This window comes from Anguilla anguilla, chromosome 10 (assembly GCF_013347855.1).
Source record: "Anguilla anguilla isolate fAngAng1 chromosome 10, fAngAng1.pri, whole genome shotgun sequence".
Lineage (NCBI taxonomy): Eukaryota > Metazoa > Chordata > Actinopteri > Anguilliformes > Anguillidae > Anguilla > Anguilla anguilla.
In genome coordinates, this window is record NC_049210.1 from 13,516,481 (window position 1) to 13,531,100 (window position 14,620).

Sequence of the window (14,620 nt, forward strand, 5' to 3'; positions counted from 1 at the left end):
CATCGCTTGCTGTCAATCACAAAGAATTTTAAAAAATAAACAGAGAAGCAGATGGATTTGACTGCACTGTAGGTCATTACTGCAGCCAGTCTCTGCGCAAATAAATAAATATACTGACTGTTTTGCGAAGAGGGAGGTCATTAAAGTCTTGTCCTATTAAAGCAGTGGGAAACGAGTGGGCCTCGTAAATAATGCATTTCAATGAGAGTATACATTAATTAGGCACTTGTGTGCTGCCTTTATGTCACTGAAATCCCTTTCTCAACTGCCGATGAATGGCAAAAGGCAATGTGTGCTAGGACCCAGGTCCGCATTACTGTTCTACACTGTATGTTCAATTAGAAGGGGGGGAGGGTGGGCGGTGACGGACGGCCGGTTCCTTATAAAAAAAAATCAGCCCCGCTGACCTTTCTGCTTAGACTCCGTTCCGAAGGGGATTGGCTGGGAAAATCCCGGCATCCAATCTTTCCCCTTCCATTTCCACACAGAGGATATTATTGATTTTCCTGTGGGCTGACAGTGTGCTGCACGCAATTATATCGGAACATTGCACAATTCAGGTTTTTTTCCCATAATCACAATAACTAGAGAACGGAGAGTAACTGGAATTCATTCAGCAATTCCAAGGCTTATTTTTCTTACCCCAACTGAACACAAACAGGAGCGACAAACATGCCCTTGCTGCACATTTTGTGATTTACATTCCTTCGATCTACAGGGACTTGTTGACGGAGTTGATTCCAATTGGATTAATTATGTACAGTTGCCATGGCATCATTTGCTGCATCAGCAAAACTATACGAAAATTTAAACTTGCAGGTGAGAATTGGCCACACAGGTGGAACAAACCATTTTCAGAATTATTACTATTTATTTATTACTAGAAATGGTCTTATCTGGCCAGATGCTTGACAACATTCTGACAAAACATTATCAAACCTTCTGCTATTGAATCCTCCATTGACATCGCAGCCAATCAGCTGAGTGAAAACCATCCCCATCCACTGATCTCACTCTCCAGAGCAAACACCCTGAAGTCTACCACAGTGCACCCCCCCCCCACTGCCCCCATGCCCAGCACTCTGCACACAAACAGAGCGAGGCCGTAAGGACCTGAAAACCTTCCATTTCGCACTCCTGACCTGGAAATTTACTGAGCAGGGAGCAATTTCCTTACCGTGGAAATGTGTTACCTATCATGCAGAGTTTATTACGTCACGCAATCCTCTCCATTCTCTCCACATCCAGCCAGCCTGCTGATTCACAAATCCCACGGATACGACTGAGGAGATTGTTCTTGCACAGATAATCCACATGTTATTGTGTATTAAATGCTACCTCTGATTTGGGTCTCCATTATTTAACTTTCAGCCCAGGCAAAATCCGAGAGGCTTTTCTGGCATCCGGCTCATGATATGAGAAAGAGAATATCTCTCTCTCTAGCTTTAATTGGGCATTTGCGTATTCTAGCGCAGCACATTGGTTTTTGAAAGCCTCCACTGTTTACAAGGTTGTTTCATACCTAAAAGCCTTACACAACACATAAGCCTAAAATTATCGAAAGCACAGTGGGGTTCAGTGGGTTCTGTCATTCAGGACCAGAGGTGAAAGGAGACCATGTTGTGACCTGAAGTTGTTACAGAAGACACTCTGTTGAGTAAAACTGATATCTAATCAACGTTCAATCCAAAATTCTGTTCTGACCATCTTGGCCAGGACATCTTATCACCCTATCATTTAACAGTCCTCTTCATTTCCCACTCCTTCCCAGTAGATATGCTGTAAGAATTGTTGTAAGAACTGTTGTAGTAATAACTAGAAATTAATGACACGAGTCATCTTCTCCAGTTACATAATTTATTGAACAAGGATGATTTTAAAAATGACAGAAATTTGTACAGTGTATCAAAAGCATAAATATAACATTAATTTTGAGGTGGTGGTGGTGGGGGGCAGGACTGATGTCTATCTGTTATTAATGGCTGCAACATTGATTAGCCTTTCAGCAAAATTTAAGCTTACTTGCAGAAGTTATGGAACCTGCAGTTTCCTCCCACATGGACTGTGTGCCGAGGTTTGCTGCTCTGAGTAAAACAGCTATTTCCCTCACAGACTATGAAATTATCATTGATAGGAGTAAGTTATATTGCAATGGTGTTTTTTATTTTTTATTTGGGGAACTGCTAATTGCGGTAGGATAAAGACAATGCAGACCTTACAACATATAACAGAGACTTCATATTGCACATAGTACTCGGGCAACCACAATTCAGTACAATGTTGATGTGGTACAGGAATGAGTGTCCTGGAAATAAATGGACAGTAGTAAAGATGTCCTGCAGTCAGAAAAGCATAATGCAAGACGACATGGTTGTCTTACTCCCCCTCCGCCCACCCCCAAAACAGTCCAGTGGACCAGTGCATCCGCTTTGTGCTGTACTGTGTGTTCATGGCACAGAGAGGCATATGCATGTGTATCTGCATGCATGTCATTCCGGGACAGGGCGCTCCTGCTCCTTTGGCCCCAGGTGAAAGTAATTCAGTGGCTTTGAGAGAGATTAGGAAAGGCAACGGGGGCAGTCTGCTGGAGTAGAGGGGGGAACGCAGGATTAGCGGCTTCGCTTGGGTCTTAGCGGGACACGGAGCGACCGGCGAGTCCGTCCAAAGCAGGCGACTGCGCGCACCCCTCGGGATTGGCTAAGGCATTACAGGTCAAGGCCGTGCCATTTAGGTAAATCCTGCTCCACTGAACAGCATTTCACTGCTTTTTAATACTTGTGGGTATTGCACTGAATGACCGCGAGAACGCCGGAAGACCCAGAAGTGTAAGGTCAAGTGTCTGAGCAATGTGACAGGTGAGAACGTTTATACTGCAAGTCTAATTCCATGAGAGCATTTCTTACTCTGAATATTCAGTCAGTGAAGAACAGAAAATGTACTGTACAGCAAGAACTATTTTCATCAAGAAACACCAGCGATGCTTTTGTAAACACACCACCTACTCCTACACCCCCCTCCCCCCGCCCAACAAACAGATCAATGTAAATACAGCGGTCCTCCGCATTGGCACAGATGTCACTATTATTTGGATGTTATTGCTGGCATTGGTATGGTGCTACAAGATGCAAGGTAACAGTTTGTACAAGCTGGCATGCAATGTGCCTGTAGCATACATACCCAGTGCATGTGTGATTTCCGTGTGATTCATTTGAAAACACGGTCTTGCCCAATTGCTGAGGCACACCTTTCAGTACTGGGTGAATCTGCTAGACTGAGATGGTACTGCACAGGGGCATTTCTAGCAAGATTACAGGCTCAGGCCCTCTAGGGGTGCCCGGGGAAACTCTCTGAATGAACTGCAGATCGGGGTGAGGGGAGACTGTGATCATGGACCAGGTAGGAGAGATTACGATCGCAATTTCCGTCGACCAGGTGAGGGGGGAGCTGGGATTGCAGACACCAAGTGCAGTATCTTTGATTATTTCAGTGATCCCCGTGGCTGCCTCCTATTTCCAAAAGTTCATAAATTGATTGTCAGAAATTTTGGGGCTGTGCAAAAATGATCCAGGGCTTCAGCCAGTGATGCCACCAGCTGGATGCACCAACGGTGCAGGGCCTTCTCCACTTTATATTATAAAAATAACTTCCATGGTATAATTGGCTCCAGCTGGGAATTCAATCATCAGCCTTTTGAGAGACACAGTGATTCTAGAGAGTTCTCTCTGCTTGTCCTCCTCTCATAAGCACAGGCCGCAGCCAAAAACAGAACAGACTTGGGCATTTCATGCCTGTCCAAATGAGATAAATCTTTAAAATGTAAATCAAATTACCTATTTTAGGTGACAAATAATAAGTGAGTTAATTTGTGGCCACTGTCAATATTGCCATGGCTACATTGTAATAGTAACACTGTGTTCTTGTTCTCAGTGAACAAAGAGTTGTTACAGTACATGATAAATGTGCATACCATGCTAAACCAAAATCAATGAGGTGTTCCTTACAATGTGCTGCGGTCATGTAATAACCAATGTACAATAAGAAGTGTAGTCAACAACAGCCGAACTGCCTGAGTAAAATGCATCACTGGCATTAACCTATCACACACTGCCTTTAATTATGAGAAAATGAATCAATTGAGCCACAGCTTGTCCATAGTTACCATGACAACAAAAATGAACCTGCATTGTATATAGAGGATTAATACAAATAACGACAAGGGCAGCAACTGCACAGTGAACTGCTTACAGCATTGCTTACATCTTATAAGTAAATTTAAAATAGACTGCATTTGTATGAAAAATGAAAAGCAAATGTGAAACTTGTTATGAAGGAGCTGAAATGGACAGCTCCTTATCTGTCTGTAGAATAACAAGTTGGTTGCTATGACAGCTCGGCAACACGACAGCGGAACAGAGTACGAAGGTAAAGCTGTCAAAGTGTTCTCTGTTTACCTGTTAAGATAATGTCACAGTCTGTACTCTCACTGGGCCGGACCACTGCTGCTGGCAGAGCCTTTAACCTTGTTTTTTTACATTTTAGCATTAGAAAAACATTAACCAATGCCACACCCAATTATGTGCGTGTGTGCGTCATCTGGGGATCAAGCATGACAAAACTAGACTGATACATAACATATTTCTAGTCATTTTAAAATATTAGCTGAACTCACTTGAATAGCCTTGTTTGTGTAATCCATCACTGCCTTAAATAAGAACTGAAATAAGAATGTCAAGTTACAATTTACTCAATCCGATTCAATTCAATGCAGTTATATTTGTATTGCGCATATACAGAGACACTGTCAGAAAAAGACATTTTACAGAAAATAGCGATATTGAAGGAAAAATAAATTGCCCAGCAGGAGGAAAAAACACAACAGCAAAAAAAGTTACAGTTGGAAGAAAGTGGGAAGAAATCCCACCCTCCATCAGCCAGTCCAGTGTCAACTGTTAAAGATAGTTAAATGGTATTAGGGAGATAATAGGGAATTTACCAGATCAAATAATCTTAGTGTTTAGCTTGATTATAGCTGGGGGTATTAAACTAGCTGGTAAAATAGAAGGCCCAAGCAAAGAACCAGACTTGGAGATGTAATGCCAGAAATATTTAAGATACTAATGACGCAAACCCAGTAAGTGTCATTAGCACTGGTACATGCTTCAGAAATAGAATTAAAGTACGAGGTTAACCGAAGTCCGGAGTATCATGAACAGCTTTTGCCCGTCAGGCTATTGTGGTGCAGTAATTAGATGTCAAGCTGATTTAAAGATGAAAAACTGTCTCCCTGTGTTGCTCATTACATAACATTATATTAAAGCCCACACATTACCAAAAGAAGAGATGACAGACCTCGACCTCCTAACTTTCTACTGCCACGACCACAACTTCAATAATTAATTTCTTTCACAAACAATCTGTATGCAGGTAACTAATTATTAAACAAAATACAAAAAAATGTAAGAATCATCTGTATTCAAATAAGAACCCACTCACCATATCACCACCTCCCTGCATCCCTATATAAATAGCTTGGAAGTATATCACTCATTTTCCAACATCCCCCATCACACAAAATCCTTTAACCCCCTACATCCCCAACACAAGGCATCAGTCATTATACCGTAGTACTGTTCCTACTGCAACATTCCCCACATTGGGAAATGAAACATATCTTCCATGTATCTTCCATATCTTCCTGAAGCCCACCTAGGCTGCTACAAGCTTGCACTGTAATCCACAAAGAATGAAAACTTTAACCCCAATATCTGATTACCCTTACAGGCTCATGGCACCACTATGTTGCATAATGGCATGGTTCTCTCCCTAAATCACTTCAGGCTACCCTTATTCAGATTAATTACAGTGATGGCACTGTGGAGAGTAGCATTGGGATGGACAGGCAGGCTAATAGCTCTACTCTCACCATGCACCGCACAGCTACTAAATTAAACCATATGGCGATGTGCCCCGGGAGCATGGTGAACAGCAATTCATTTGCAGAGGGGAACTGAGGATGACACAACAATGTAAGGTAATGATAACGTCTCCTTGGGCCAGTGATACTGGCACATGCTCAGTCATTTGTTCATTTTGGTGACCACTGGATGTGCCTGTGAAGAATTTTGCTTATGATTCTAATCATGAATGGTGACTGAATCCAAAGATCAGTCCTATTCTTGGAACATTACCAGAGCACTGATTTCCCTTAATTACATCATTTGTAGCATCATGCTTTCCAGCAGATCATAAGCTGTCCCTACCCTAACACAGCCCCTCCTGGTGGTTCCCACTGATAATGCCAGCAGACATCACAGCAAGGCAATTATCATTAATGAAAACTAAAACAAAATCAATTAAAAAATCTGTTAATTAAAATGAAAACTAAAACTAAGCCTGTGTGGAAAAACTAAAACTAAACTGAAATATTTGCTTTAAGACTAAATAAAATAGCATTAATATTGAAGAAATATTGCAGTCGTTTTTCATTTAGTCAATTGAGATTTTTTTAAATCAAAAAAGCAGAATCTCCCAGCCTTCGCCACTATGCTAGCTGTTGATCCCGATGGCAAATAGATTTAGTAAAGATACAACACTTTTCATAATGGAGACAGCCACAAGCTCTCGAGCATCTTGTGGTCATAAAAGAGAAAGTAGCATTTGGTAACATTTCGAATACACTAATGTTACTGATAAAAGCAAGTGCATATACAAAATGTGTGGCAGTTAAGAGGCTAAGAGGGTCTTCTCAGTGTGTGGTGAACATAAATGGACAAACTTCTTTTTTTTGCATTTTCATTTCAACCATTCAACTTCCACTGTTTAAAAGAGTTTAATTTGAACGCACCTCGGAATGGTTTGTGCAGCTGTTAGCGAAGCTTGTGATGTCAAAACAGAGGACAGACAGCTCCCAGGATGTATTCAAAATAATTTTTGTATTGTTTCTGTAAGGGCACAGAATAAGTTCTGGTGCTTCATAGGAGAGCTGGTACAGGCCAGGGCAGGGATTTCTTTCAAAAATTAAGCTTTAACTAAAATCAAAACTAAAACTAATACTAATACTAAAACTAAATAACCCTGGATGTCAAAAAAATAAAATAAAAATGGCTCAAACTAAACTGAAACAAAACTTGAAATGGAAAAGAAACATTAAATAGAATAGAAAAAAAAGAAACTGATTCAAAAAATGAAAACTAAAATCATCCTGCTTCAGAGTAATGACAACTCGTGCCTTTGGTGAGAAATGGATGATGGGATGGCATTCATTATAACTGATAATATTAAGGCTGTTGATGTCATGGTTAAATGGCTGACAGCACTGCAAGGAGCATTAAGACATGGGTGAGCAATCGAGAGAGGGTCACTGAGTCTGCAGGCTTCTGTTTTGCCTCAGCTGTTTAATTAACCTCAACTGCTTAATTAAGTCATTACTTATACAGGAAGTCACCTCCTGTTGTACAGTATCAGGTCTTAATCAGCCGCTAATTGAAAGATAATTCCAAAATCTGCAGGACACTGACCATTAAAGACAGAAACTGCTCATCCTTAAAACAACACATTAAACTGAACACGAATTTTACGGATTTAATACGTCAATGTTTTATATACAAATGCGTATCTAAAACATATTTTATAACGTTAAAGTATTTGGCCTATATAAGTTAGATAAGCTCATACTGTATGAAACTACATTTGGTTGAGAAAAAGATTCTAGACAATAAATATTAATATGCAGCACTATTGAACATTGCCATTCATTTTTTTAAATTTAGCTCAGAATCAATTCAGAAATACATCTTCCATGAGATACAGCTGGGGTAAGCTTATTTGTGGCAAGTATGTAATTGAGCAGTACATACCTGTATTGACTTGGACAACATAAATTACACAACAAGCAGAGGAGCACATTATCCTCACAAAATGGCAGATTCGCAGATTCACAGATTCAGTTGTATTGTACTGTGCCCTTATTCAGACCATTATTCAGAACAGACTAGGATGAGCTATATGAGACCATACAATGATAGACCCTTTAAAGAAATTATAAAGAGCAATGTCTAGGCTATATTTTTAAAGGATTAACAACACCGGGCTTAAATAAATAAATAAATACAGAGATACTGAGGTCTTATTTAGCCATGCCCCCATAAAAATGCCTTCTTTAATACCTTGCCAATGATGTAGTAGAAGGGACTCCCTGCTCAAACTAGCCAAGCAATGTAGCAGGAGCTAATCAGTTTGTGAGTTGTTGTAAAGGCCTAGTCACTCCCCTGGACCAATATATTGATGTTGATACAGGGAGCCACTACACAAATTCCTTGGGGTTGTGTAGTCATAAGAAATAGTTCCAACCAAACATAAGTCTACAAAAGTTTTGTATAATTGTATAATGCACACACATACAATCTCTGGAGGCATAGCATATCTGTCCAACCTACTTTGCATTTCCTTGAAGTGTATTTTCTCGCTGTAGACTATGAACCCTTGAAACCCCTGCTAGCCAGCAGGTCATCAGAAAATTTTATCTGCAGCAACATGAAAACTTAATGTATTAAATGAGCTTCAGTCTGTTGGAATGAACCTTTCTAGGTTTACTTTGGCACTGGTAATTTAAAAGAAACTGCTAAATCTCCTGTTATTGGGTTTAAGGAAACTCAAAGAGCAAACTGTACTGTAATGTTTAAGACCACAGTGGAAAAAGAGAAGATAAAACCCTACTTTAAAGGGGCTGCCGCTGTGGTCAGGAAGGATTAACTTCCTCGATATTCGCACCCTTTCTGTGTTCGCCTTTTTCCACCACTTCTCCCCTTGTTGAGATCTACGGCCACCCCTGGGGCGAGTGACATTTAAGGCACGCTCTCAGAAGCAGCCCTGGGGGCGCAGGGAGGAGGGGGGGGGGGGGGGGCCGCGCACCCCTGACCTGTTTCAGCAGAGAGCAAAGGCACTTGGGCTGGAGCTTTACCGTATGCAACCTACCCTTTCTGCCAGCGGGATCCGGACTGTGCACGCTGCACGTCCATGGGAAAGGCCGGAAGACATTTACAGAGATAATTTACCCTGGCTAAGCATCTGGAAGTGCCTTTTGGTAAAAATCCACACAGTGGAAAAGCCATCAGCCCCTGAAAATGGGTCAGATTTATCACAAGACACTTGAGTAAACTGGCCAGCTCCAACAATAAATTGACTTGGTAGTATAAAAAATGTATGATGTATGAGAAATGTTCAGTTCTTTTTTTTTTCAGGATGGAGAAGGCCCCTCATGAATCTTAACGGCACTTACCAACGTCTGACATGTTTGACTCTTTTTCGTCACCTCCTCTTCAAGGGCTTCGCACTCCTTCCGTTTTTTGTTAACCTCTGTCTCCTGAGTGGAACAGAAATGAAAAGGAAATGGCTGTGAGCATTTTTGGGCAGATTAATGACTCCCATTGCTGCCGATGGCAGCTAGCAGAGACAAAATATCTATAACCTTCCACTCCCTGGTTCAAAAAGATACATAAAACCTATGTTCTGTTCCATCCCAAAAAAACATTTAAAGAAAAAACCAGCTGTAGAACATATCAACCTTTTGACTTCTGATGTGCTGAAGACAATTTTAGTTTCTCTTTTTAAAAAGAACCCATTTTCGGACTGTTTTTCCCGAGCACTAAAAGCCCATGATGGAAAATTTGTGAAAACACATTTGACCGCCGTCAGTCTGCTATCTAGCAGATGCCTATATATAGACAGCCCATAATTCTTTGCAGCATATCAGATCACCAAAGGTACACACTCCATAATCCATTCTGAAAGATCAAGACGAGTGAATAGGAAATATGTTCCAAACAAAATGTAAAAAAAAAAAATGTAAAAAAATGTGCCATTGAATATAACAAAGGATGCACTATCTTGATAAATCTGTAGAGCATTTTGATATGTTGCCTAAGATTGGATGAAATAACACATTTAAAGGCGAGAGCGATAACCTAAGAATCCCTCTCACAATTAAACGCGTTAAGAGTAATATGTTATAGGTTTTTGATAAATTATCATTTGATGAAAACTAGCATGGAACATTAGCTTGGAAATCACACAACCCACAGTCCGTCTGTTAATAAGGCACTGGCTCTCTCTTGGCTTTCCCTAAAGCGCAGGTAGATTAACCTTTTTGTCTCTGATGTTAGAATGTCATGCTCTAATTAGATTTTCATTTGCTCCATGCTGAGAGGCACTTGTTGCCAGTGGTTTTGGTAGGGCAGTGACAAACAACACATACACAGCACCCAATTCTCGTGTTGTCAGTAGCGCTAATGTAGCGCCTTCCACAGAAATATATCCCAGCCCTTGCTGAATGATGAAAATTGTGCTATTTAAAAGGTGTTAATTCCTGCTAAAACAACAAAGCTCCCCATTTTCTCTCCACTTGCTTTTTTTCTCTCCCGTACTTGCCCCTCCTTTCCACGGCCCGAGCCTTTAGCACTGAAACTAATGCTGAAGCAGCCGTCCAGATGCACCTGCTGATGACCCAGCCATTGCTCTCCAAAAGCACCCTATTCAAAATCACGGCTGGATTTCTAGGGGGGTTTCCTGCTATGCATCCTTAGTTTGCATCTTTGTGCTTCTTTCAGCATTATTAATAAGGACAGGTGAGGTATCCATGCACTATACAACGAAGAGGAAATGGTGAAGGGGAACAGCTGGGAACTTTCATTAGTGGGGTAGAAATAAGAAGGATTTCATCTGTATCAATATGTTCCACCGCTCTCTCTAATGAGAAGGAACCTCTTTCCCAGGGGAGAACCCAAGCCTGACAGCAAACAAAAGCATGTGGATATTCATCAGCTCATACTGGGCTCATATCACTCCAGGGCCGTCAGCTAAGGCTGCCATTATGTTCATTCACGGCCTTTATCAGCCGAAGTAAACAATGAGTAAACTATCTTCTACAATTACAGTACAATCCCTCGGAGAGTTGCAAATATTCACAAGCTAAAAGGCTGCGCACTTTGCGTGCCGCTCATTTTAATTGCAGCGTCTGAGCGGCACCTCGGACTAATCTGACATCAAAGCGAGACGGGCAACAGGCTTCTGAGAGGGCAGATCCAAACAGCCAATCAGAGAGAGTGATGAGGCAGAGGCAGAGGGGCCCTGCCCAGGAAGGGTCAGCATTGATCGGTGCACGCCGCTGTGCCCTAGGGTTTCTGACAGGATGATGACTACCTCGATCTTCCCATTCGCCCATGCCCATTCTCTCAGGCCCCGCCCATTACATCATCAACATAACCTTGTATTTACTGCAGTGTGTGTGCGTGTGTGTGTGTGTGTGTGTGTGTGTGTGGGGGCAGGTGATTTATTTCGGTATTGGCTCTGCTATATTAACCAGGAGGTAAAAAAAAAAAAAACAGTGTCCGTAAATCTTTGTTCAAAGTCTATGTGTAAAGGCCTGCTGTTCTAAGTGTTGCTGTGAATATTTTACTCATGCTCCTTGTTAGTTTGAAAATCAACCGAAGGACTCTTGTTTTTTCATTAACAGCCTGCAGTGGATAAACAGTTCCTCGAGCAAACATCTACACATAGCCGCCGTTTTGGTTGATGCTGCTCCTAAGTGAAGTGGTGACGTCCTCTCTATGATTCATGTGTTTTTTTTTGGCTTGTTTTTCTTTTTCTGGTTGAGTGTGAAAATAAAAGCCTCCGTCAAACATAAAACCCAGTCATGTACGAGAGAGTACGGGAGCGTGTAGAGGATGTTCAGAAAACAACCTGCCCCCCCCCCACCCCTCCCGCCTTGCTGTGTGCGCTGTACAGCACACGGCTCAGCTACGCGTGTGCAGTCATGTACATGATGGAGCCAGGAGGCCACGGGGACAAGGACGGGCATATAGCCCAGGAGGAGGCCCTGGAACCCAGGCACCGTGTGCCTAACCAGCGCTGGCTGCTGGCTCTATGCGGTCATTTAGGGCCACAACAACCATTGGGCCGCTCAATTCAGCTTTTAAACGCTTTTAATTTTTTTGGACGACATTTTAGTACCGTACACTTCACAGGGTGCGAGTAGTTTTTTCCGATGCTATTGTTCTTGCGGCAGTTCTCCGGTTCGCAATCGACGACAACCACTCCCCGGGTCCCGATTGCTTTCCCCATCTGCCATCCACCCTGTCTGCGATCGGTTCACGAAAATCCTCCAGCCAGGTCTGTGCCTAACTGCGCATCTTAAGCAGGCACTGCAGCACTAGTCTGCACAGGGGACGGGGCGGGGAGGCTTGGACGGTTGCTATAGAAACAGCCTATGTGGCTAGAATGTAAAACATATCCATAAACTATTCAGCTGTAAGAAGAAGAAGAAAAAAAACACTATTTATTATGCCAAAAGATTTGTTCTGCTTAGGTCAAGGCAATAAAGCAAATTACATTTACGGTTCTTTCGCAATAAAGACTGCAGTATTCCTGCGTTGCATTGCCATGAGGTGACAGATAAACAGTTCACCTACACATGTAACAGCTTAAACAAAGACATCAAACAAGGAGCCATTATAAGTTGTTAACCTATGTGTCACCAAGGCCAAGCTACACTTGTTTAGGTACAAACACCAATGAGTCATTTTTTGCGTCCATAGGGAGAAGCACTGAACATAGTAGTTTTACGAGCTGCTTTTTATCAATAGCTTATCATTATTATTTACATCAAAAAAACACAAGCAACCAACACTATTGCACAAATCAAATTTTACGTACAGAACGTATAATACTTTATTTGTTGATTTAAAAATAATTTTTTAAATGGATGGCTTGTAATCTTTACAAATATTAAGGGGAAGCTTTTTAAAATTTGAGCTAACAGGGGTGATGGCCTCATTTTGGTTGATTTGCAGCACTGTCCCTCCCTGCAGTCGCGATTGGGGTTGAAGCAGCTGTCCTGCCGCTACCCTACAGCATGCAGCGTGTAAGGTCAGCGCTCAGCTCTTCAGTTTGATTGGACGGGGGTGGGAGGTGCTCTGAGAGCGGTAGGGGGGTGAATGGGAGGAGGTCCTCATCCTCAGGCCAGTTCCACTCCACAGGCTGGAAGCATCATTCACGCCATCTGTCAGGGCGTCGCACGTCTAACCCCGGCTGCCACTCATCGGTGACATGCAAAATGAGGACTCGCTCGCTCGCTCATCACGTGTCCAGCTTTGCTCTACTGTATGGGCCTAATTTACTAACACCTTTAGCTCGTGCAAAACCTTCTAGCGCACACAAAACTAATAACGCAACCAATGATTGGTGCAAAACAAATACCATGACCAATCATTGGTCGTGTTATTGGTTTTGCGTGCGCTAAAAGGTTTTGCACATGCCACGTCTGTAACCCATAAACACGATAATAAAAAGGATTTCAGCCATTATAGGCCTTATGATTACTGGTTCCTTTCTCTGTTCAGCATCCCTGAAACAACAAGAAGCTGGAAGAGTAAAGCAAAGAGGAGAATGGAGTCAGTAAGGACAGCGTGAAGGACCGCGGCTCTCCACGGCTGTGTCCCTGAGACTGGCTGAGGGACAGTCCTCCCTCATAAACCCCGCCTGGTCTAGCACACGCACTCATCACTGACAGACTTTATGTGCCGTGCCCTTCTGCGTGAGGACACTTCAGACATAACTCACGGAAGGTAGCCAAAGCAGCACGCACTGTAATTCCTTATCTGAGACCGCATTCAAACATACAAAAAAGGCCCCCAGATTTTTTAAAATGTCAGAAAGGACTTAGACCTTGTTTCTAGTCAGTTTCAATACCCAGACCCGGTTTGAAAGACTGTGCAGTAGATTAATCAATCAGTTTACACAAGTACCTCAGTGCAGTTCAAGGATGTAAAAAGCAAGGCCTTGTTCACACTGAGAGGCTGCCCACGATGCCTGAACTACAGAAGCAGATCCTAGCCAGTTGTTTCACTTATTTTTGCGAGAGGCCTGCAGCTTTCAGTCCCCACACGACTAGTCTATGTGCATGCTCCAGGCTCCCAAAAATAACAATGAAGAAGATTCACTTGTAGCCTAGATGATACATTTGGTTCACCAAAACTTGATATTTTAAAAAATTATGTAAGATGCTTCTTCTACAGATAAACTGTATACACAGGCCACTTCCATTGTGAACATTTCCCCATTGGTTTTATCAAAAGCAACAATATCAGGTGTATCAGCAATGTTAGAAAATGCACTGATATTATTGCACATATAGGCTACATAGATATGCTAATTTTTCTTGCTCGCAAAACACATGTTGGTGGATACACACATTTCCTCTCCTACACACCTGCATGGTGCCCCACCCCCCACTTATTTTCTCCTCCTACAAGAAAACACACAGACTCACATACACACACTTTCCAATGTTATCTCTCTCTCTCTCTCTCTCTAGCAGTTTCAGAACTCAGATTCACACACACACACACACGTGCACACACACACACACACAGCACATGTGACACGGCAGCAGCTCACAGCTGTATATTTAGACGGCGTTTGGTTCTATTTGGGGCTCCGCTCCCCATTCAGACGTTCTGTCTTTCAAACCCCTATCTGCTCTGGAAACACTTGGATTAGTCCCCGGAGCGGAGACGTTCCTCCTTCGGCTCCCAGGATGTTTCTCTGCTAATCTCTCGTGGTGGGG

The 14,620-nt window shown here is 42.3% G+C and overlaps 1 protein-coding gene across 21 annotated transcripts in view; it reads right to left on the reverse strand.

Annotated features, from left to right (window-relative positions):
* The window catches only part of rimbp2 (RIMS binding protein 2), a 119,477-nt gene that overhangs the window by 52,471 nt on the left and 52,386 nt on the right, over positions 1-14,620 (reverse strand). For all 21 annotated transcript variants that reach the window (XR_004761160.1, XR_004761164.1, XR_004761163.1 and 18 more), the window contains one exon: positions 9,278-9,361. Coding sequence is in view for 14 of the 21 variants with exons in the window: in XM_035378609.1 (XP_035234500.1) it covers positions 9,278-9,361 (84 nt within the window). In the remaining 7 variants the exon portion in view is untranslated. The remainder of the gene's footprint in view (positions 1-9,277; positions 9,362-14,620) is intronic.